This window comes from Ornithodoros turicata, unplaced genomic scaffold (genome assembly GCF_037126465.1).
Source record: "Ornithodoros turicata isolate Travis unplaced genomic scaffold, ASM3712646v1 ctg00001138.1, whole genome shotgun sequence".
Classification (NCBI taxonomy): Eukaryota; Metazoa; Arthropoda; class Arachnida; order Ixodida; family Argasidae; genus Ornithodoros; species Ornithodoros turicata.
The window spans coordinates 19,438-44,181 of record NW_026999475.1 but is presented as its reverse complement, the minus strand read 5'-3'; the positions used below and the strand labels follow the sequence as shown (position 1 = coordinate 44,181).

The window sequence follows — 24,744 nt, the reverse complement described above, 5'->3', positions numbered from 1 at the left end:
AGGCTATAGCGCATAACGCCAAGCAACAGGGCGCAATGCACACGATGGATGCACAGGACGGGCCTCATGTGGATCCACAGAGGTGCCGGAGCACATTACAGTAGATGCGGGCGCTAGTAGAGAGGGAGTTGATCAGCCGCGATCATGTCAGTCCCCTATCAATGATTATGCTTAGGTACCGATGATGCGAGACATTGTTCAGTGTAGAACCAGCTAGCAGTAGGGGGTGTTTGGTGAAGGATCGGCGCGTGAATGCCATTGCTACTGTCCTAGCCGGCCAGACAGACAACCCACGGTCAGCAAGATATGCCACAATAAGGTCTAAGGCATGCTTCAGACGACGCTCTATGGTATCACGGCGCGCTACAGAGGTCCATACGCATATGTCATCAGCATAGATCGTGATATGGGTATGCGTAGGCAGAAGAGAAGGGAGGTGCGTCAGGACGACATTAAACAGGAGCGGGCTTGGGACACTCCCCTGTGGAACTCCACGATGCACACAGTAGTTGGCACTGTCACCATCTGCTATGCGCACGAACAGAGACCTGTCACAGAGGAAGGCTTGCAACCAGGCAAGGGTACAGCCGCGCACACCAGCTTCTTGAAGCTATGCGACAACAACATCATGTCGAACACTGTCGTACGCTTTCGCTACATCCAGAAAGGCAGCGGCCGGTAGGAGTCCATCAAACTTTGCTTGCTGGATGAAGGAGGCGAGAACGATGACATTGTCAATCGCGGACCGCGCTTGCCGGAAACCAGCCATAGCGTCAGGAAATAATCAGGTGCTCTCAAAATACTATTTCAATCGTGCGTCCGTTCCATAATCTTCCCGACACTGCTGGTGAGGGCGATTGGGCGAAAGGCATCAATGGCGTGTGGAGACTTGCTTGGCTTCAGGAGCGGCACTATCATTGCATTCTTCCATTCTGCTGGGAAAACACCATCCCGCCAACAGTTATTGTAGAGCATAGGGCGGGCTGTCGGCCATGGAGGGGCAGATCTTGGAGGGCCTTGTACGTAATACAGTCAGGCCCAGGAGAGGTGTGAGGCCTTAGTGTGATTTCCTTAGGGCAGCCTCCAACTCCATGAAGGAGAACGGAACATCCAGACATTGTTGCACCGAGGATTCCAGGACGACCGGGATGGCACGAGCTGACGATCCCTGCGACATCGAAGCTATCGTTAGACGGGCACAGTATTCGATTGCAACGCCGATGTTTGCCGAGCGTGAGCGGGTGTTTGAAAAGGGCGACGTTGAGCAACAGGTGTGGAGAGCGCCTTGAGTACGCTCTATATTGCCACGAATCATCATCGCGAAACTTCCAGGGCAGGCACGAAATGGTACATCTCATCCCGGCGCATGCTGAAGAAGAAGCAAGAAGCTTCCAGACACATCGCCTGCTCTCTGGCAAACGCACCTGCTGTTTCTAGACTTTTCGTCGCGACGCTTAAATGCTTGTGCGCTCCAAGCTGGAGCATTCATTCTTTGGACTCAGTTGTGTTCAGAGAGCTATCACTCTTGTGTTTTGCTACGAAGTAGTCTAATAAACCGTTTGCTGTTTATTCAACGACTCGCCGACCCATTTCGCTTCGTGACATTTCTGGTGAAGCTGCGGACCGACGACAAGTTACAATTCCTCCAACTCGACGAACAGCAACGCAGCACCAACACGACGCTCGAAAAATTACCAATAACCTGAAAATACTCATCGACGGCCATGAGATGATTGCGTTAATCGATACCGGAGCCGACGACTCTGTTATAAGTGGTAGGTTGGCTAAGAAGCTTCGCAAGGTGCAAACGAAGTAGGATGAGCCTAACATCGGCACTGCTGGTGGACACGTCGTAACACCGACTGGCCGATGCACGGCAGTCATACAAGTGCGTGACATCCAGTACGTCGTCAGCTTTGCCGTCTTGTCGAACTGCCCACGGGATGTAATACTCGGAATGGACTTTCTAGTCGAAAACGAAGCAATCATCGACTTCACAAATGGAGTTATCTCTTTTAAAACGCCGGAAACAGCAGAAGACAAGTGGTGGGCACGAATAACCCCGGAGAAACGCGCAAACACGGACGTAACCGCCGTGACGACTCAGCACGTCAACCTGCCTCCCTTGTCGTCAGTCCTTGTGACCGCTACGTGCGAGAGAGCACCGACTGGCTGTTTGTTGGCTGAAGGCAACACGCAACTTCTCCTCGAACGAGGAATTGGGATAGCTAGAGGAATTGTGCCCGTAAGAAACGAAATATTTGAACTCCTGGTCGCAAATTTTCGCCCGGAGCCACAACACCTGGCGAACGGCACGAAGATAGCCGTCATCGTAGATCAATACTCCACCACGGATGTTTGCCTGATCGACACTGCTCGCATCGCGGTCACCACGGAACACGACGCCGAACATTTCGACGTAAACCCTCAACTCAATACAACTCAAAAGCAAACCCTTCTCCAGATGCTCAACGATTTCAGTGACTGCTTCGCTGCATCGTCGAAAGTAAGACAAACGCCCATTGCGAAGCACCGCATCATCGTCGACGAAAAGGCCCGTCCAAATCACCGCATGCCGTACCGGGTCTCCTGCAAAGAGCGAGAAACGATCCGAACGCAAGTAGAAGAGATGCTAAGAGATGACATTATCCAGCCGTCGACCAGTCCGTGGGCATCGCCGGTGGTACTAGTGAAGAAGAAGGACGGAACACTCAGGTTCTGCGTCGACTACCGGAAACTCAATGAGATAACGAAGAAGGACGTCTACCCGTTACCACGCATCGACGACACGCTCGATCGCCTTCAAACCGCAAACTTTTTCTCTTCCATGGACCTCAAGACGGGGTACTGGCAAATTGAAGTGGACGAACGGGACCGTGAGAAGACTGCACTCCGGATGGACTTTACGAATTCAAGGTTATGCCTTTCGGCCTTTGCACAGCACCAGCGATGTTCCAGCGTGTTATGGATACAGTTCTCGCCGGGTTGAAGTGGCAAACCTGCCTGGTGTACCTCGACGATGTTGTCGTCTTCGCAAGAACATTCGAAGAACATGTTGAACGGCTAAAGCAAGTCCTCGAGGCTATCAGAACTGCAGGGCTGACGTTGAAGCCTCAGAAGTGTCGATTCGGCTACGAGGAACTCAGATTTCTCGGCCATCTCGTGAGCAGCGACGGCGTACGCCCCGACCCCGAGAAGATGGCGGCCATCGCAAATTACCGTGTTCCTTCTAACGTGAAAGACGTTCGAAGCTTTCTTGGCCTTTGCGCCTACTACCGACGGTTCATTCCAAACTTTTCAAGAATTGCGTCACCCCTGAATGCCCTCACGAAGGACGGATCCACGTTTATCTGGAGTGAAGCCCAGCAACAGGCGTTTGATGAATTGAAAACGCGTCTACAAACCGCACCCGTGCTTGCCCACTTCGATCCAAACGCCGAAACAGAAACACACCGACGCAAGCAACGATGGTCTAGGAGCCGTGCTCGTTCAACTTCACGACGGCGTCGAACGTGTCATCGCTTACGCAAGCAGAACGCTAACCATTCGAATAACTATTCGACGACCGAAAAGGAGTACCTTGCACTCATATGGGCCATCACAAAGTTGCGCCCCTACCTGTACGGACGGCCGTTCAGGATTGTAACAGACCACCATTCTCTGTGCTGGCTGGCTGGTTTAAGGGACCCCTCAGGACGCCTAGCGAGATGGAGCCTCCGATTACAGGAGTATGACGTAACCGTCACTTACAAGTCAGGAAGAAAACACAACGACGCCGACTGCCTGTCCCGAGCACCACTCCAGCGACAGGACAACAGCCTCGAGGACGACGACGCCTTCCTCGGTCTAATGAGCGCGACTACCATGTCTACCAAGCAGTATAACGACCCCAAATTGAAGACACTCGTCGACTATCTGCAGGGCTGCGCCGACAATGTTCCTCCCATCTTCAGAAGATCACTCCTAAGTTTTTCCCTACGTAGTGGTGTTCTCTACAAAGAAAACCACGCACCACAAGGCGCTACGTGGCTTCTCGTTGTGCCTGGGGACATGCGCATCGAGATTCTTGAATCCTGCCACGACGAACCGTCATCAGGTCATTTGGGATACAGCCGGACACTGGCCCGTATAAGGGAAAAGTACTACTGGCCAAAACTGGCCAAGGCCGTACACCACTACGTAAGGACGTGCCGGGAATGCCAACGACGAAAAACGCCGCCGGTACGACCTTCTGGGTACCTTCAGCCAATCGCACCGCCGTCGGCGCCGTTCGAGCAGATTGGGATGGATCTACTCGGGCCCTTCCCACGTTCGTCTTCCGGAAATCATTGGATAATCGTCGCCACCGACTACCTGACACGCTAAGCTGAGACTAAGGCACTCCCGCAGGGCACAGCAACAGAAGTGGCGAAGTTCTTCATCGAGAACATCGTACTACGGCACGGAGCTCCGACCGCCTTAATCACCGATAGGGGAACGGCATTTACAAGCAGGCTAACACAAGAAATCCTTCGACTCAGCCACACCACCCACCGGAGGACAACGGCGTACCATCCGCAGACGAACGGGCTCACCGAGCGCCTAAACAAAACCCTTGCCGACATGATTTCGATGTACGTCGACGTCGAGCACAAGACATGGGACGAAATACTGCCTTACGTCACGTTCGCCTATAACACGGCTGTGCAGGAAACAACGGGAATCACACCGTTCCGCCTTGCACACGGCCATGACGCATCGACTATGCTGGACGCGATGCTGCCCCACGAACCCAGTGATGTGGAAAACGACACTCTGGACTTCAGACAGCGAGCAGAAGAAGCCCGCCAGCTGGCCAGACTACGGATTGGTCAACAACAACGCGTCGATGAAAGAAGATACAATTTGCGCCGACGAGACGTACGCTTCAGTCCAGGCGACTTGGTATGGGTTTGGACGCCGATTCGACGACGAGGCCTGAGCGAGAAGCTACTGAAGCGGTACTTCGGTCCCTACAAAGTACTTCGACGCATTGGAGACCTGGATTACGAAGTGGTACCTGAGGGTAGCGTTCCCTCTCGACGACCCCCGAGGACTGAAATGGTTCACGTTGTTCGACTCAAGCCGTACTACAGCAGGTAGCGCTGAAGACTGGCTGGAAGGAACCCAGGGAACACATGGTAGTCTACTAGACGTCCAGACCTGTTCTAACCCTAGACTTTAGGGATAGTGCCCAAACTAGACGTTGACTAGACGTCTAAAAGTCTTATCATTATTTAGACGTCTAAAATTAGTGATTTACTAGACATCTGGTAGACATTTAGTAATTGACGTCTAATTCTAGACGTCTAGTAGCTAGCCTTGTATATACCACATATTAGAAATCATCTAGATTTTGTCTTATTAGGTTTTTAAGAGGTGTGAACACACTCACACATCAAATAGAGTCGCTAAATTATCAAGAGGTGGTTCTAAACTTAGCCTTCAGACTTACAAATCTAAAGTTCAATTGTTACAAAACATATGTATGAAACTGAATTACTTGATGGCAGAGTACATAACTGTGTTGTCCGTGAACCGGCCTTAGTGGCTGAGTCTGTAGTGTGTTCGGCTTCTGATCCCGAGATCGCCGGCTCGAACCCTGCCAAAAACACCAGCAACTTAGTGCCAGGATACAAGGTGCTTAGACATGCCATCTTTCGCAAGGGACATTAAATACGGCGTGTTGTGTGGTGAGCTTTCATTGCACATTTAAGGACACTCAGGTGGGCTATCCACAGACCGACTGCTGTGACGTCGCTCATGATCTCAGTTGTCTCGCAATGTAAACCCCAATTATTCTTAAGTCTTCCATCTGGTATCTGTCCACAAGAGTCACCACAAGAAATGTAAAAAATGTAGCCAACTGCAGAAAGAGAACTGGAATTAGGGGGGTCATCCAAAAATAAGTTTCCCGATATTTGTTATTCAAAGGAAACACCACTAGGACAAACTGAATGGTGTAGTAGTTGAGTGTGACATCCCGGCACTGCAGACGTTGGTTAATGGAGTGCCGTTCACCTATGTGTCAGGCATTCAAGCATGGATGTAATATTTCCGAGTACGTCTGACTATCCTAGTAAGTAAGAGTTATCCTACTTTTCGTTAAAGGAAAAAGAGTGCTCTAGAGAATATCCACTGACAGTTAACACCTGTTTATACAAAACACTTTACAGGCATTGAAATGGTGTGTCCTCTATACAGGGTCGTGAAAATCTGCACAATGAACAGTTCAGTGGGAGATCAGCTATAACACCACGAAACAACGTTTTTTTTTCTGAAATTCCGAGAACTGTCAACGGAGACTGGCGTGTCACTGGTACTGCACTATGACACTAATGGGAATCAATTTCCTTCAGCTTGGTCAACGAAAGTTATGCGAGATGGGGGCCACATTTGCTCGGTAACGTTCGTAAAGAGCAACGAATGAATGCAGCTTGCATTTTCCTTCAACGGTATCAAGACAGTCAAGAGGAATTTCTTGGAACAATTATTATTAATGAAACGTGGGTGCATTATGCAAGTGCTGAGACAAAATACCATAGGAAGTCATGGTGGGTACCCGGTGAAAGTGTTCTGAAGGAGGTCAAACTCGCGTTTTCGTCTTGAAAGGCTATGCCGACAGTGTTGTAGGACTATCATTGTGTGCAACTTGTAGATTATCTCACACGCACAATGACAGTAAATGCGGATGTACTGCGAGATCCTGCGAAAGCGTCAAACTACAATGAAACAAAAACGCACAGGACTTGGAAGGGTGTAGCGTACCACGTCAACCCTGTCTGCACTCGTCTTGAAAGACTCGGGATTTGTTCCAGAAATTCATCTGGAAATTTGCCAAAGAGAGAAAAGGTACACAAGTGAGCTGGTACAACGTTGAAGTAGGAAGCATCACCTTGAGCATGAGGAGACTGAAGTATACAGGAGACCCACAAACGTGAGTTTCTTTTTCGTGAGCTTCCTGTATACTTCGTTCTTCTCGTGCTCAAGGTGATGATTCCTACTTCAATGAAAATTTGCCCAATCTGCTGTTCCATCTTCCTCTCAAAGCACCCCTCGGCAGTCGCCAATTCGCAAGTGATCATGAAACACAAATTGATTGGGTGAAATGCAAAGTGAATGCCTCACTTTGTAAACAGGACATAGCATGGCACAGACAACGTATTGAATACTTGGTATCACCGTATGAGAAATGTTCAGCTAAATAAGGTGACTATATTAGGGAGTAACGTTGAGCTCTAATCTGTACATAAATTTTTTCAATGTTGTGCTATAGGTTTATTATGTTGTTCACAGCAGAGGAACTTTTGTTGGATGATCCTGATACATGAGGGAAATTCCTTATTCTCTTACTTTCCATCACACGTGTGTGAAGCAGCAAGTACAATCTGTTTGCAAATGATCATACTGAGTAATAAAAGTGGACTCTGCAACAACCTTCAGAAACTATGCATGAATGGACCACATTAACTTTGTCCAATTATATTATGACCAAATGAATAGTATGTAGTCTTTCATGCTATGTGAGTTGTAAGCCTCATATATTGTAACAAAATATCATTCAGATGAAGGCAGTCTGACTGAGGTACGCAGATAATTTAAATAATGTCCATACATATGATGATCCGAGTGTTTTTGGCTCACTGACATGCATATACACTGACAGCATCCACAACAAGAAGACATTACCAGAATCTAAGTGCTGTGAAGTAATATTTTATTTTACTGAATATATATCTTTTTTTCTTAACGAAAGCCCGCATTTGTTCGGGGCAATGTTTCTCGAACTTGCGTTCCTGATGGCGTTACCGTTGCTGGTAAATGTAAATTTTGTACGTAAGTAACTCCCCTGCAGAGTACTACGCTACACCAACTTAAAGAAATCAGCAACTAAATTATTGAATCACTGAAACGTCAATAAAAAAGTCGACGACTCCGACGAATCGTGCAGCGCAGCACTATAAACCATAGCTCCACAAACACAGAAGCACTTTGCACGTCTGTGGGCAGTAGATAGCAGATGTTTGTTTACTGCACATAACATTTTCCCACAAGCTACACAGCTGCAGCAGTAAAATGGAATCTGACGTGACTCAGGGATTTCAGGACCCTTCAAAAAATCTTGAAACTGCCCATGGTATCTCTTTGAAACCGCTGAACAGGCAATGTGCTACATATAAGGCACACCTGTAGCTCAGTAGCAAAGGCACTGATAAAATGTTTGCAAAAAGAACAGCGATTTTCAACACACACATCACAAAATACGGCACTCGTCGCTGCAACAACGCAACAACGATGGCGAAGACATAGTGATGATGATGCCAGTGTAACTTCCGCTGGATTGGCATATGTGTTATTTAACAGTTAACCTCCGCCACCCAATTATAATGAACGGCCACGGAAATTAAAGATATTACAAAAAATAAGTACTCAATAAGCACGAGCTAAAGCAATGGCAATGACGTCTGCCCGTCTACCCAATCACCATCCATCATCCACCCATCCAACCAGTTCGAACCAGTTCAGTTTCAACGGTTGAAACTTCAAACTTTCCGGACGGGCAACGGGTAGCAGTTGGGGTAATCGCGGCTGCATTCCACTGGTTGTTATACGAAAATCTTTCGAAGTTCTAATCTCCCGCGCGTTTTGTCTTGCAATTTTTGAGCATAGCGAGAACGTACGCCGTGCTGTCCAGTGATAAAAGCTGTTGAGCGCAGCAGATCTCCCAGAGTACTGTGGTGGACAACGTTTCTTTGTTCTCTGGCTTTCCAAATTTAAGGGGTGAGTTCACTCTTCATTACCGTATGTGCCTGTTTCTGTGCACCAAATCGCATGTAGTAGAAATGCGTGGCATAATATCGGAATATCGTTTCCTTTATTTCGGCTTCGTATCACCGATTGAAGCATATTGGAAGTGTGGGTTGACCTGACTGCACTTGCATTCAAAGTAGTGATTAACGTTGTATGTTCGGCAGTACAACGTTTCATTAAGTGCCTTGGTTCGTCTTGGTGCTAAAACAAATACGGTATCACTAATTAACCATCGAGATTCACGAGTTTTCGATGACTGGTGAAGTCTTGAGTAAACGAAAGTCGACAGTTACGGTTTGCAGGGCGGACATGCCGAAACATAAATGCTGGTTAGTTCATTGTCATGTCAGCCCGACTTCGGTTGTTGCATTTTTCGCCGGTAGTGAAACCGCACACTGAAAATTTTTGCGCAAGTACTTTTGTTTGCATATCATGGTTTCATAGCAACTGCATTTTTCTTTTTATAGGTGCTTTGACTACCTTGCATCGGTGGGTATGAAAATAGTGGTAACCTACCCTACGAAACATCTATTTGCACATAAGCTTAACAGTTCCCTGTGAGGTAAGGGGAATCAGTTGTCTCTGACGTGTGACTCTGTTGTCCTCAGTGTTCCTGATGTTCGATGTGCCCCCTAATCTTACTCTAGAGGGAGCCTCTTTAAATTTTTTGTCAACAAAGTATTGCAAATGCAGTTGGTGGAAGGCTCTAACTGCTTTCCATTTACATGGTTCTCATGTGGTTAACGAAATCGAACTTTTTTTCAGATGCTGTGAAAGTCAGCAGGGAAGTGCGATGTAGAAGAAACGACTGCCAGAAGCTTGCTAAGGAACCGCACAACATGTGTGGGCAGCAGACAAAATATTCATCAAACGGTACAAAACTAGTATTTCTGTGCTTCGTCGTTTTGAAATATCCTTGGTATTGTATGGAGAACAGCGTGACTATGTCATTCCGTCTTACTTCTTACGTCTTACTTACGTCTTCTTAGCGTCTTACTTACCCAAACAGCTATCTCGCAATAGTGCAAGATTTGAGTTCCTAAAAGGTTTATTCACTGAAGTCACCTCAGCGCCATACTATAGGTCCCTCAATGTTAAGTCCTTGCATTTGTTCGCTGCATTATGCTTTTTAGGTGACTATTAACACCGAAAATATGGAAATTGCTCGGATATTCTACAATTCCCAGAGCAACAAGTTTTAAACACCAGATATACGGTGAGTATAATATGGGTAACTGCTTGACTGAAACTACAATATGGCCGAGATCTACAAAGGCCGATGGCAGCAAATCTGCCTGCTAGCGACAATGGCGGTCTCCTGCGGATGACGTCATGTGAATAAACCTTATAATATTTGACATGGTGATACAGCTCTTGCCATGTATTGTCTTTTATAATATACACAGTGTTTATTTTTATCCTGTACAGAATTTTTGCACAGATGTTGTTTTAGCGTAATGCAGTGATGGAAGTGCTGCGCCAATCATGGAGTGCTTAGCAGTCGCCTGCTCGACCAGGTAAGGTTGTGTGTCACAAGAGAACGCCTGTCACATTGATGTACTTTCACAGCGACAGCTGTTACATCCTCATTTCCCTGAGATCCTGGCAGCGTCCGCTAGAGCCCTGCGCGGATAAGATTTTTAGCATCCGCGCACACGTTATCCGATCTGCACCGTTGCATACACAACCGTTTACATCCGCAAGTTTCGAAGGACGCGTAAACACCGCCGGAAGAATGTTGGTATAATTTTGGATGCTTCCATGCTCTTATGGAAGGACTCACGGCGACAAGCAAAGGTAAACCTTTCAACAAACGCGATATGGAGAGACTTCTGGAACGCTTCCTCACCGGTGCTTGTGCGGACGCCAAAATGCCTTGTCTCCCGTCTTGGCCGTGCATGGTCAAAGGTGAACCCGGGCATGCGCTCGCTGTCGGTGCGCAATACAAATAAATTGCTAGTAGAGAAATTACAGCATGCGGTATATCCGCAACCGACCTCGAGCCATCCGATCTGCACACCGCAGAAAGTGATAAATTCTCATCCGAATCCGCAAGTAGTCTTACGGATATGCGCTTCCATCCGCGGATGGTGCAGGGCTCTAGCGTCCACATCAGGTAGTGACGCGCAAACAGATTTTCAGCTGTTGCTGCAATTTGTGTTGTGTAGCTGTAACAGTTCTGCGATTTTTGCACGTGCAGCTTCTTTTCTTTGTGTCTCGCAGATCAGTGTTGATACAGTTTGTGGTCGAGCACCACGAAGCTTTCTACACAAGCCCCTGGATGGCGCTTCAGCAAGTGTCTCAACCTTGGCCTCCGATAAGAGGGGCGTTGCTTCAAAGATAAAAGGCAGGGTGCGACAGGGGAAGGGATCTTTTTTCCGGGAGATGCTTGCCCTGGCGCGGTACACGTTGTGGCAGAGAAGGTGAATAAACGATGTTGTTGCATTGAATCTTGGTGTGTGCCGCTTGTTCCTTCGCGCACGGAACGGACGGGTTGACGCCCCGAGGTTGTGGGAACTTAGGTTTCCACAACTGGCGCCCAACGTTTGGGGTCCGAGCTCGTCTGTTCCGTGCCGGGGAACACGCGGCACGGTTAGTAGTACATAGTAGTTGTTTTAGTTTGTAGTTTTATTTGCTGTGTGTTCTTGCGTGTGTTTGTGCTTTCTTTGAGTTTTTCAGCTCCCGCCCAGTACCTGTGTCCCGGAGCGGATGCACCGTTCACCGACGCTACACAGGTACGACCTCCGTAGCAGATCCGAGGCCCCGGGAGGGGAGCGGGCCCGTTCGGAAGAAAGGCTGGTCTCCAACGCCTCGGCGCCATCGGAGCCGAAAGGACCAGCCGAGGCCAAGGAGGCACATGCCGTGCCTTCCTTCCAAGCTACGTCGACTGAGGTACCTGCAGTGCCGCAGTCTGACGCCATTGCAACGGCAGAACTCCTGTCACGCATGACGGAGTTGTGCTCGCTGGTGGTTCAACGCATGGTTGCCGGGTCGGTTTCGCCGCCGCAGGCACAAGCGCCTCTACGACTCAACTTACCGGTGCCTACCTTCTCAGGTTACACCGATAAGAAGTCTATTGCCGATTTCCTGGACGACCTTACCGCCTATCAGACGGGTATGGGAATTTCGGACGACGATCTAATCCAACGCATCCTGCAGGTTGCTTTGGTCGGAGACGCCGCCCGCTGGCTTCGGTTGCAATCGGAGTTTACGTCCTTGCAGGACTTCCAGGAGCGGTTCAAAAACGAATTTCTTCCCCCGGATTACGAATACCGTGTCCTAGAGGAATTGCATAAGCGTACTCAACATCCTGAGGAAAGCTTATCTGAATTCGTTCGGGCATTGCAGGATCTGTACAGCAGAGCAGATCCCACTGCTACGGAAGAGCAGCGCGTCGCACGGGCTATCCGTCAGTGCCACCCGCGCTTCCGGCCCTACTTAAGAGCCCATCGCTTTGAAACCCTTGAGGCGTTGGCCCAGGAGGCTCGTTCAATACAAGGCGACCTCCTGGCAGAGCTTGAATATCGGCCCCCTCCGCCCCCGGAGCTAGCGTTGGAACCGCGCTGCGCGTGGTCGGGAGGAGCCGCCTCGGTCGAACGCCTGCATGCAACAGGTTTGGGTGACAACCCCCGTAATTCAGACAATGCGGAGTCATCCCACCGAGCCCTAGATCCGTTCCTCTATGACCAGAGGACGATCCCCGCAGGAACGAGCCTTGACAGACCCGTCCCGCCCCGAAGTCGCGGTCAACCTGGCCTTTCAGCTAGCGAAACCCCACGGCAGCGGGAGCGGCATCATCCTGCGCCCCCGCAGCCACGAGCGCCCAACGGCTGTTGGAATTGCGGCAGCCCTGACCATTTTCGTCGGGAATGCCCGCGACAAAGATCAAACACCCGTAATGTGCCATCGGGAAACGATCGCAGCCGGCGTCCATGAATGCTCGCTCAACGACGTCGGCAAGTTGCGAAAAAAGCGAGCAGACGGTTACTATCCGTGGCCTTGATCAGTCAAAAACTAGCTTTGCAAGCGGTAAGATAACGCAAAGAGATGCTTTGGCTCCTCTTGCTTTTTCTGTCCGAGATTACATCGAGGATAAGGAACCAAACATCGCCGTTCGAATTTTGGGTAAAGATTACATCGCCCTTATCGACACGGGCGCTACGCTTTCCCTTATCGCAGCAGCACAGGTGGCACGAGACGTATCTTCGTCTTGGGGCACGGTCGTGAGCAGAGAGCAGCTCCTAGACGCTCAGAGAGCGGACGGCCTTTGTCAGCGGGTGTCGCAGTGGATAGCTGAGCAAGACTCGGCGGACACCGGAACGACTGACGGACGGCACGACTCCTATCTGCTGGGCGAGGATGGCATCCTGTTCAGATACATACCCCAGGCGGATGAGGACGACGGCTCATCCCCGTTCAGAGTCGTGGTGCCACGGAAGTTGCGTAAGTCTTTCATACGTTACTTTCATGACTCGGCCTTGGCAGGTCACAGCAGCGGCAGGAAAACTTACGAAAAGTTGTGTCGTGTTGCGACATGGCCAGGAATGAGGCAGGATGTAACAAAGTATGTTCGTACTTGTCCCGTATGCCAGAGAGCGAAACCTCGTGGTGGTTTACCCCCTGGGCGCTTACAGCCTGTTCAGAGCAATAGACCCTGGCAGATAGTTGCTTGTGATGTGATGGGACCATTTCCCCGTAGTCCTAGAGGTAACCAGTATTTGTTCGTGGTTACTGATCATTTCACGAAATGGGTTGAGCTGTTTCCTCTCAGGACACTGACTTCCCAGAGAGTGTGGGAAAAGTTACTCGACACCTTTTGCCGGTTCGGGTTTCCCGCACAGCTGATCACCGACAACGCAACCTACTTTACAAGTAAGGTGTTCTCAGATTCTTGCGCTGTCTTAGGCGTTCAGCATAAGAAGACTTCCCCGTATCACCCTCAGGCTAACATAACCGAACGTGTTAATCGGAACCTGAAAATGATGTTGGTTGCTTTTACTAGCCAGCACCACCGTGATTGGGATCTTCGCCTGGCTGAGCTGGCGTTCGCTACACGGACGACGGTCAACAGGTCTACAGGATTCACCCCGGCGTTCCTGAACTTGGGACGAGAGGCCCCTTTTCCAGTGGAGAATGCTCTGGGCCTCCGGGATGGTGGTACCCGGCCTCCTTATTCAAGGTTTGCTGAGGACCTCCGGAGTCGACTGGACGATGCAGCCCGGACGGCTCGGGAGAACCTGGACGTCGCAAGGTTGGACCAGGCTCGCCAGTACAACCGTGGACGTCGGAACCTCACCTACAGCGTCGGTGACCTCGTCCTTCGACGGACTCACCCGCTAAGTGATGCGTCACGAGGCTTTGCAGCTTCACTCGCAGATAGGTGGGATGGCCCCTTCGAGGTAAGTGCGTGCTCCTCCGGCCTCACTTACAGGCTTCGTCGCTGCGACACCGGCGAAGAGACTGGGCCAGTTCACATCTCGGACTTGAAGTCTTACCATCTCCGAGACCCGGACGGAGAGGAGCCAGATTCGCAACCTGCCTCCCTCCAAGACCTGGACCCGGATCCCGTTCCCGGACCTGCGTCCAGTCGCTACGACTTGCGTCCCCGCAGGCGGCGCACGTAGTCGCCACTATCTCCATCGCTAAGCATAGTGCTTGTGATTTAGTGTTTTATTAGTGTGATTTCTGTTGCACAGTTTTCCGCTGTTTTTCCTAGGGAGTGCCCTTCGGGCGCTTACGGCTTAGGGATACCCCCTTTACCGTGTTCCCGTCTCTCTCGCAGTTTCAATGCCACGTTCCGCTCTACCTCCACACCGCCCGGTTTCCCGGTCCCGTTCACGCGGAGACCCAGCACGGAATTCTGGACCCCCGGACCGCACAGCCCGCTCCTCACCTCCACACCGCTCCGTGGCCACCTGGACGGTCGTGGCCAATGGCCTGCCTGTGGCATGGACGTCACGGTCCCGCTGGAGCAGCCAGCCCCGGCCGCTGCGGGGAGAAGACCCGTCACGGACTCCTGCCCCGTTCAGGGGTCTCGCACTAACAGACAGGCACCCCTCGGACCCCCTCCAACCTCTGACCGCCGAGGAGAGGCGGATTCTCTGTCCGCAATGTCAAGTACCCGAGGTGCACAGGGGGACCCACCGCAGAGGCGCCCTGCACCAAGCCCGCCTCGAAGCAACCCGAACAATGTCCGACGTTGCCACCGCCATCACTACATTACGTCGCCTTCGTCCCGAACTGCTGGTGGAGTCCGCACCTGCCAGGCAGCCCACAACACAACCGGTTCCTCCGGTACCCGACGAAGCCATTCTCGACATCACCGACGATCTGATGGCCCTTTAAGGGGGGAGGAGTGTGGTCGAGCACCACGAAGCTTTCTACACAAGCCCCTGGATGGCGCTTCAGCAAGTGTCTCAACCTTGGCCTCCGATAAGAGGGGCGTTGCTTCAAAGATAAAAGGCAGGGTGCGACAGGGGAAGGGATCTTTTTTCCGGGAGATGCTTGCCCTGGCGCGGTACACGTTGTGGCAGAGAAGGTGAATAAACGATGTTGTTGCATTGAATCTTGGTGTGTGCCGCTTGTTCCTTCGCGCACGGAACGGACGGGTTGACGCCCCGAGGTTGTGGGAACTTAGGTTTCCACAAGTTTTTGCTCTTATGTGGCCAGACAAGCATCCCGTGAAAGAGTGTGCATAGCCACTAAACAAACTAGTTAGAACTAGCAGGCTACATAATGCTTTCTGACATGTTTTGTTCTATTTTCTAGCCACAGTGAGTCATTGGAGGCAGTGCTGCAGCACCAACAATCACTCATTGGAAGAAAGGAATGGGGTGGCCATCAACACCCTGCTGCCAGTTCAACACTCCTCAGTCAAAACACAAGACGCCTGCTTGGCGGCAAAGTCAATCCAGTTTTAGACAGAGTTTTGTACCGTAGACTTCGTGTGTGGTTTACTGTGAATAAATGTTTATGCTGAGATCCGTGTTGCTATCAATTATATCACATTTCTGCATGAATGCATGCCGGGACGGTAGCAGGACTAGTCATGGTCTAAAGTAGGTCTAAGGGTGGCTAAAGTAAGGTACAGGAAATGACCTTAGACCTGTCGCCTGAATGGAGGGATAAAATTGGTCTAGCTGTAGACTTCATGTCTAGTACATGGTTAAGTGTCTGACCCTGTTCCAGACATCCAGGTCAAAAGAATGTCTAAATCACGGCTATGTACATAGACATTGGATGTCTAGGGCTAGATGGCTAGGTGACGTAACGTTAGACGTGTTATTTGACGTCAAGTGGACGGATACTAGACATTTGGTCTAGTGCCTAGACATTCTATAGACATTCCTTATCTCTTTTTTTAGACGTCATTTAGACGTTTGCAAGCCCACCATGTGCTCTCTGGGAAAGAACATGAAAAAAAAAAAGAAGGGGAACAAACGGCATCGAGACGATGCCCCGTCTACGGAGGGGGCAATGCCACGAATCATCATCGCGAAACTTCCAGGGCAGGCACGAAACGGTACATCTCATCTCGGCGCATGCTGAAGAAGAAGCAAGAAGCTTCCAGACACATCGCCTGCTCTCTGGCAAACGCACGTGCTGTTTCTAGACTTTTCGGCGCGACGCTTAAATGCTTGTGCGCTCCAAGCTGGAGCATTCATTCTTTGGACTCAGTTGTGCTCAGGGAGCTATCACTCTTGTGTTTTGCTACCAAGTAGTCTAATAAACCGTTCGCTGTTTATTCGACGACTCGCCGACCTATTTCGCTTCGTGACAGTATTCTAGAAAGTGGCGTCCGCGGAGACAAAGAGCTCGCACAGCGCCGCCAAATGTATCTTGCATGGTTGCCCAGGTGTCTCTGTATGGCCTTCTGAATGCGTCGTGCTTCGGCGATGTGACACGGGAGACCGGAACGACGAGCTTTTCGTTCAGCCCGACGACGAATAGCACGCAACCGTTAATACTCTGCATGAATAGCTGCAAAGGCGATGGAAATACGGCGCGCCGGTGTGCTGCGAGTCATCGCATCGGTTACGACTTCAGCAGGAGGAAGAGGTCGGATGCTCCACCTACTAAGATGTGTCGCGCAGGAGACCGCTATGTCCGCTGCACAATCTTGCGTCAGTGGCTGCGTCAGCCAGTCAGCTCGGGCAAGGAGATATTGTTTACTTAGGACATCGCTTGGACCCTTGGATGGACCCTTGGATGCCATAACAAATGCACACTCGCCTAAGAGCATGAGGGAGCTACGTTCGTTCCTATGTCTTGCAAATACGCATCTCGGTGGAACTGAGTGTGAGGAGGAGCCTCGCCGCTGCGGTTAGCGCGGCATGTTTTAGAAATACACTATACCCGTACACGGCCGTCGTAAAACAGTTTTATCACGTGCTATGCTTCACACATATGCTGTCGAACTATGTTATTAACGTGATGAGACGGGGGTTTCAATATCGAATTCAAACCAGAGCTTCAGATGCCTGTATTTCCTATTGCACTGAAAGCACTAAGAGCGATGATTTCGATTTTTAGGCAAGAAAATTACGTCAGCCTATAGTTCAACTGAGAAATTTATCCATCCCAGGAGAAATTTATACAGTTTATTACAGCCCACATGAGAACTAGTTAGTGCACTTGATACAGCAGATACATTTGGTACGAAATAAAAACTTTGAATCTGAGTTCTTACCACTTGAGCACTTCCCTCATAACTGTCTGCCGGGCGATGCCACGCAGATGCGAGAGTAGAAACGGAAATTTGTGAATGCTAGTTGGATGTAAAAAACGTAATGGTTGTTACACAGAAGGACCATGACTTTTTATATCACGGTTTGCAGGTTTGTCCTGTACGTTTGTTTAGCGCGTGTATCTGTAGAAAATTCTTGCCTCGGACCTTAATAGAGAGACTTCTGGCCAAAGTAACACCTATTTATTTCGGAACGAATCCACCGCGTGACCGACCTCCACGAACTCCAAAGCCCAAAAAACCTCAACCCCAACTTCGTTCTCCTCTCATCGTCTCCCCTCGTCGTCTTCCTTCACAACAGTTCCTACACACTGCCCCCCCGAAGAAATGTCATTTCTTCACACTTCAAGTTTATATAAAAGTTCACCACATCGGACGATAGTTGACCCGTTGGGCAGCTTAACTTCGAATGCCCGTGATTTCTGGTCCCTTCCTGGCAGGCATCGCGAAATCCTTCCTGTTGTCCACCTTTGCCTCGGCCTGCAGTCTTCGCGTACGATGACCAAGTCGCCCTCTTGTAATGCTCTACCACGACGTTTGCTCCAAAGATTCCTTAGTTCTGTAAGGTACTCCCGTGACCATTTCTCCCAGAAAGTACGTAAGCTTTCCGCTCGTTGCCTCCAGCAACGTTGGATGGTGTCGGCTGAGCTTTCCGGCATGTCGCCTGTGTCAGAAGCTGGTAGCGTCGTTAGTCTTTTTCCCGTAAGGAACGCTGCAGGATACAATGGGCGGATCTCTTGATCGTCATAAACAAAAGTGAGGGGCCGCGAGTTTATAACAGCTTCTATCTCGGTAACGATAGTGGTGAGCTCTGTCTCGTTCAGGCACCTTGCGCCGATGGTCTTTTTCAAAGCCACCTTGACGGATCTGATGAGTCGCTCATAAAATCCGCCCCACCAGGGAGCGTACGGAACATTGTATCGCCAATCAATGGCCCAGTCAGTGATTTTCTCCTTGACACCCTCTCCAGTTACAATTTTCCACAATTTCTTCAACTCTTTGTTGCTCTTTTGAAAGGTCTTCGCATTGTCGCTGTACACCTTGCTCGGTATTCCACGTCGTGCAACAAATCTTCGGAAAGCCAGCAAAAATGTTGGCGTGGACATATCCTGCACTACTTCCAGGTGTACCGCCCTCGTTGTTGCTCATACGAATATCACGAAGTATATCTGCCTCGTTGATCGGCTCGTCCTCACAATCAGTGGCCCTGCGAAGTCAAGTCCAGTGACTGTAAACGGCTCCGACTGCGATACCCTTGACGCTGGCAGCGGCGCTGGGGTTTGTCTTGAAGCCTGCGCATTGTATCGTTGACATACGACGCAACTTCTTATAACCTTCTTGACAGCTTGCCTAGCACGTACTATCCAGTACTTCTCTCGCACTTGTACTAGGGTATCTCGCATACCGCCGTGTAATACATCCAAATGGCACTTTCTGATGATCGCTTCCGAGTAAGGGTCCTGCTTTGGTAGCACAATAGGATGCTTTTGAGCGTAGGGTAGGTCGCTTTCTTGTAATCTGCCAGTCATCCTGAGGATCCCTTCGCCGTCCAAAAACAGACTGTACCCTTGTAGGGGCGATTTCGCAGGCGACGGTCTTTGGCTCTGAACTGCTGCTATTTCTGCATGAAACGCGTTCTGCTGCACGATCTTCAGACAATAATTTTCGGCTTGTCGTACCTCTTCTGAGCCAAGAGGTCCACCTTCCTCACTCCGTTTCTTCAGCTTGGCTACGAATCGCAAGACCCAGGCTACCACATGATGTAGCTTCTTTACTGAGCTGTACCTCTTCATGTCGACGATTTCCCCAACTGTTGCGGTTAGCGTCTGAATCACGTCTTGTGAGACTTTTTCTTCCAGCTCTACCTTCCCGAACTTTTCCCTGTCCATGCTCGACGTAGGCCATTGGCGTTGGTCGCACAAAATCCAGTTTGGTCCCGTCCACCACCGCTGGCTATCAATCAATTTGTCTGCAGTGATGCCTCTGGTCAGCATATCCGCCGGGTTCTCCTTTGTGTTGCAGTATCTCCATTCCGCGGAGTTTGTGATGTCTTGAATTTCCCTCACTCTGTTTTGAACGAACTGCTTCCAGCGGTTGGCGTCCCCTTGTATCCAACAGAGCGCAATCTTTGAGTCCGTCCAGAAATGAATTTGCGTGGGACATGCTTCAAACTTTGCTTTCAGGTACGCGAACAACCTTCCTCCGACGAGACAAGCCATCAGCTCAAGTCGAGGTATCGTCTGCGCCTTTAGAGGAGCGAGTCTTGTCTTTGCGATGAGAAACGCACTGCTTCTCGTCCCAGACTTGTCTTCCATGACTGTGTATGCCACTGCCCCATATGCGGTCGGGCTGGCGTCGCAAAAGATGTGTATTTCGATGTGTCTGACGCCGGCGACCCCATTCGCTCCATAATACCTTGGTAATTGAACCTCTTGAAGATGAGACAGTTCAGAACCCCACTGGCTCCAGGATACTTGCGACTGCGCAGGCAAAGCGTCGTCCCATCCTACCTTTAGCTTCCACAGCTCCTGAAATATTGCCTTTCCACGGATAGTAAACGGTGCCAACATCCCCAGTGGATCAAATATCCGTGCTGTAATTCGTAGCACAAGTCGTTTGGTGGCCCCAGTTGCCTGGTACATGTTCCAAACTCCATCGACAGAAAACGTCAACATGTCTGTTTCTGGCAGCCACGACAATCCCAACACTTTCTGGATCTCGTCGCTTTCGCCTATTTTCCTTTCCTCAGTCTCACCTCTCAGGAACTCCAGCACGCTTTTATCGTTTGATGCCCACTTGTGCAACTTCATGTTCGCACGTTGTAGGATCTCTGTTGAGTCTTTCGCAATCTTGATTGCCTCTTTTGCATCATTCGCCCCAGTCACCAGATCATCCACGTACATGTGCTTTCCCAGCATTTTTGCGGTATCAGGATATTCTTGTTCCATGACCTTAAAATGATGTCGTAATGTCGCCGCCAGCAGAAAAGGACTCGCCGTTGTGCCGAAGGGTACCCTTGTCATTCTCCAATGTTCTACTTTCGGTAGCGGGCTTCCTTTTTGTGGCTTTCCTTCATACCAGAGATAGCGGAGAGCATCCCTATCGTCTTCTTTCACTTGTATTTGCAGAAAGGCTTTCTCCACATCCGCTACTAAAGCCACCTTATTGATTCGGAAGTTGATCATTAGCTCCACTACATCCGGGTTTAAATTAGGCCCGACTTCCAAACAGTCGTTGAGGGACTTCGTGCTTCCATTACTTGATGAGCAGTCGAACACCACTCTCAATTTGGTAGTGCTACTCGTCTCTCTCAGTACCGCCTGGTGAGGCATATAGTAGACGATCTCCCCGCTCTTCGCCGGTACTCTCTCCGCCATGTTATTTTGACTATACATGCGTATGGCTTCATCATATCTGTTCATGAGTTCTTGGTTTTTTGACAGTTTTCTGGTTAGTTGGCCCAGCCTCTTCAGCGCAATCTCTTCGTTGCTGTCCAAGTTCCCTACGGCTTTGTATGGAAGTGATACCTCATAGCGTCCCTCGTTCAAAGTCACCGTTTCGCCGAACCGCCGCAGTGCACTATCGCTTTCACTCTTTTCGGTTTCTGGTGCGACTCCAATTGCTTCCAGTTGCCAAAACTTCTGCACGTAGTTATCCTGCTGTTCCTGGTTAGCAGAAACTCGTAGTACCAGTGCTTGATTGGACTCGTGACTCCTACCCGCTTCTGAAGTAGCCCCGTGCACTGTCCATCCCAGCCGCGTCTCTACTGCTCTCAGTGCTCGTCCTAACCTGATCACTTCTCCTGTCACCAGATCCCAGTACACGTCTGTGCCGATGAGAACTTGCACTGGTCGTTGGCTTTCTGCGCACGTCAAATGTTGCACTGCTAGCTGTCTCTCTTTCATCTGGTCCAGTATTCCGGATCCCGGCCTTGGTGTCCTCTGTGTACATATGGTATCCGTTACCAGGACTTCCAGGTCGTACTCGCTCTCGTTGTATATACTTTGCAGTCTCAGTCGAACTCGTCTATATAGCCGCTCTTCCTCTTGCCCTCCAAACACTCCTACTTTTACAGTCTCTTCTCCCACCGTCCTGCAGTGGAGCGTCTGGGCGATCTGCTTGGTCAGGAACGAGCGTTGACTGCCGGTGTCGAACATCACTTTACATTTCCGTTGCTCCTTTTCCCCTTTGCACCAAGCAACTGTGGTCTGCAAAACAGTCGTAGGAGCATAATCTTCGTTCAACAGCTCTAAACTCAGTTGAGTTGTTCCATCCGCTGCGCGGTCTTGAATCACCTCTTCATCTCCTCTACGATGATTGCACACCGAAGCCGCGTGCCTTCCTTGGCACTTACCGCATTTCACCTTCCTCCAACATTTCCTCGATACGTGGTTTGGCCAGGTGCATCGGAAACATCGCCCCGCCTCCTGCAGCCTTCGCAGCTTGTCATCCTGTGACATCCGTGCGTCGCACTCCGTGGTCCGGTGATCCCGTGAGTTGCAAAAGAAACAATCCGACAGCTGATCTGTAGTGTTGACTAGTGCTGCTGCTGACGACAGTCTCGCTGATCCCTTCGTACGCTGCTTTCGAGCGCCTTTCATTTTTGGAAATCCATCTCCTGTATCTTTTCTTGTTCCTTGAGCAGTAAGCGTTCTTTCCAAGCATTCTACCTCCACTCGTAGGAACTTGACGAATTTACGTAACTTAGCGACGTGCTCCCCGCTGGAAGGTGATGGATTTTCTCTGTCACCTTGTCCGTTGGACGCCTCCTCTCGAGATCCCCCTTCCTCTGGAGATCCATCTTCTGCCTCCAGCATCCTTCTGTTGAATTCCACAACGATGCCTTGTGGTATCAGGCGAAGCATTAGAGAGTACAACATTGACGAAAACGACTCCTCCGAGACTCCTAATGCCTTCAGAGCTCTTGTATGCGATGACAGCTCGTCATGGAGCTTCCTGAGACCCTTTGCATCCTGGTGGGACCTGACTGGTTGTAATCCCATGAGCCTCGTCATGTGGTCCTCTATTTGCAAGGCTTCATTCCCGTAACGACCTTTCAAAATTTCAAGTGCGTCATTGTAGCACCTTTCTGTAGGTGGCAGTCCAGATATTGCTGCTGCAGCTTCCCCAGTGAGAGCTGACCTCAAGTAGCTGAACTTCTCGCAAACGGAAAGCCTCCCATTGTCATGAATGACTTGCCGAAACTGTTCCCAAAATGCCATCCGGTCCTTTCGTTGCCCGTTGAATTTGACTAGGTTCAACTTCGGCAACCTGATCTGCAGGCCGGATGCGGTTGAGTCGCCAACAGGCCTTTCTTCGGAACGATGACTCCCACGCAAACTGGCTACTGAATTCAGTCTTTGCACACGAAACTGTAGCCTCGCCAGTAGCGCTGTCGCTCGGTCACTATATTCAAAGCTTTCTTGTTGTTCGGCCTCGAGTTCTTGTTCTGTCCAGAGGACCTCCAGTTCTGCGTCCACTGCCTCCAACTTCTCCAGTTTCTTCTTTAGCTGTGCAGTCAGGACCTCGATTTCTTCCTCCTGAAGATCTGCTTCGGTGAGCTTATCCAACGCTCCATTGATCGAGCGAGAAAGAGCACTCCTCAATCCTCCTCGACGCCGCTTCAGTTCTTCCATCCTCTGGTTGTTCGTTCTGGTGGTAGGCCTAACGTTCCACGGCGCTTCTTGTGATGCCACACGAAGTCTTTCGGCTCTTCTCTCGCAGGTCCGCTTCCCGGGTTTCGGCACCACTTGTATCTGTAGAAAATTCTTGCCCCGGACCTTAATAGAGAGACTTCTGGCCAAAGTAACACCTATTTATTTCGGAACGAATCCACCGCGTGACCGACCTCCACGAACTCCAAAGCCCAAAAAACCTCAACCCCAACTTCGTTCTCCTCTCATCGTCTCCCCTCGTCGTCTTCCTTCACAACAGTTCCTACAGCGCGTGCTTGTCCGCTAATCACGCGGCCGCTGCTGATACACGCAGCTGCCAGCGACAACTTTCGAGGGCCCTTGTCAGCTCCAAGGGCGTTTCACGGGCCTCCATCGAGTCGAGGACGATCCTGGTCAATGGTCATTTAAAGTGGAAAATACAAACAGCGCCACAGAACTCAGAGGTTCAAGTACACGAGTAATATTGTTTTAAGAAGGTTCACCCGTGCCTACCTTGAAGGAATTGTATTTCCCGCTCAGAGAACGTAATCGTAATCGTGAATCGATTGCAGACGATCGATCGAAACGTAAACGAAACGAAAGATAGAAGACTACTGGGGGTGGGGGGAAATTATTGAAGCTTACTGTATTTTTGATAATGGAGATAATTGTGTTAGCAAGCCCTCGATTACGTTATCTGAGCGGGAAATAAAATTTCTTCAAGGTGGGCACGGGTGAGCCTTCTGATCTTTTCACAATTTTTCCTTGTATACGATAAGTATTACTCGTGTACTTGAACATTTAAACTGGCCCTTGTAGCAGTGTCCAGGAAGATTAAAACATCCCTGTGACATCTTCATGTAACGTTTGGCGTTACGGATCAAATTAATAAAATTGTAAAGCGAACTTGACTGAATCAGGTAAGTTCTTGGCCCAAAACCTTGCGGACCTCGCTTATCAACATTTCGTTTATCGATATATTCTGAACTCTCACGTTCTCGTACCTTTATTGGTGTCTTAGTTCTCGACACAAAGCTGTCGCCATATTCAGCGTAGCAGCCCTTATACGTATAGGCAGTTAAAAATGTATGCCTCACACTTAGGACATCATTCGCCATTTACAATTACAGTGACTAACAATATATGACGCGCACAGTATTGCGATCAAGCACTTGTACAGTGAATTATCTATACATGTAGGCATTTACTTCTGTTGAGAGACGCAGCTGTCACGTCTGAAAGTCAGTCTCTCAGTGCACCCGAAGGCAGTGGCGAAATCCGGGATACTAAGAAGTGGAACGAGGCAGCGCTCTTTGAATACCTCAGGGATCTCCTTGGAGTCTTCTTCCCGTGGCGTACACGATAGCATACAGAAGCGGATGAAAAGATAATGCTGCGTTTCCTTCCAAATGTCGCCACTTGTAGACTCTCCCATGTTGATGGCCAAATGCTGGAGGCCTTCGTAGACGCTGCGAAGAGCATAGTACCACACAACTGCGTCTGTGTCCCACAGGT

General features: G+C 49.9%; 3 protein-coding genes across 3 annotated transcripts; 1 reads left to right on the top strand and 2 right to left on the bottom strand.

The window, feature by feature from the left end:
• Positions 1 to 11,538: 11,538 nt before the first annotated feature.
• On the top strand, positions 11,539 to 14,613 carry LOC135376503 (uncharacterized). The gene is made up of 3 exons (XM_064609012.1): positions 11,539 to 11,944; positions 13,587 to 13,701; positions 13,832 to 14,613. The coding sequence occupies exons 1-3, from the start codon at positions 11,539 to 11,541 to the stop codon at positions 14,451 to 14,453; spliced, it is 1,143 nt and encodes a 380-aa protein (XP_064465082.1). The 3' UTR covers positions 14,454 to 14,613.
• Positions 14,614 to 17,913: 3,300 nt separating this feature from the next.
• Positions 17,914 to 18,681, bottom strand: LOC135376505 (uncharacterized). Its single transcript, XM_064609014.1, has one exon. The coding sequence runs from the start codon at positions 18,679 to 18,681 to the stop codon at positions 17,914 to 17,916; it is 768 nt and encodes a 255-aa protein (XP_064465084.1).
• Positions 18,682 to 18,720: 39 nt separating this feature from the next.
• LOC135376504 (uncharacterized) lies at positions 18,721 to 23,211 on the bottom strand. Its single transcript, XM_064609013.1, has one exon. It carries the CDS (start codon positions 23,209 to 23,211, stop codon positions 18,721 to 18,723), a length of 4,491 nt encoding a protein of 1,496 aa, XP_064465083.1.
• Between the last annotated feature and the right edge of the window lie 1,533 nt (positions 23,212 to 24,744).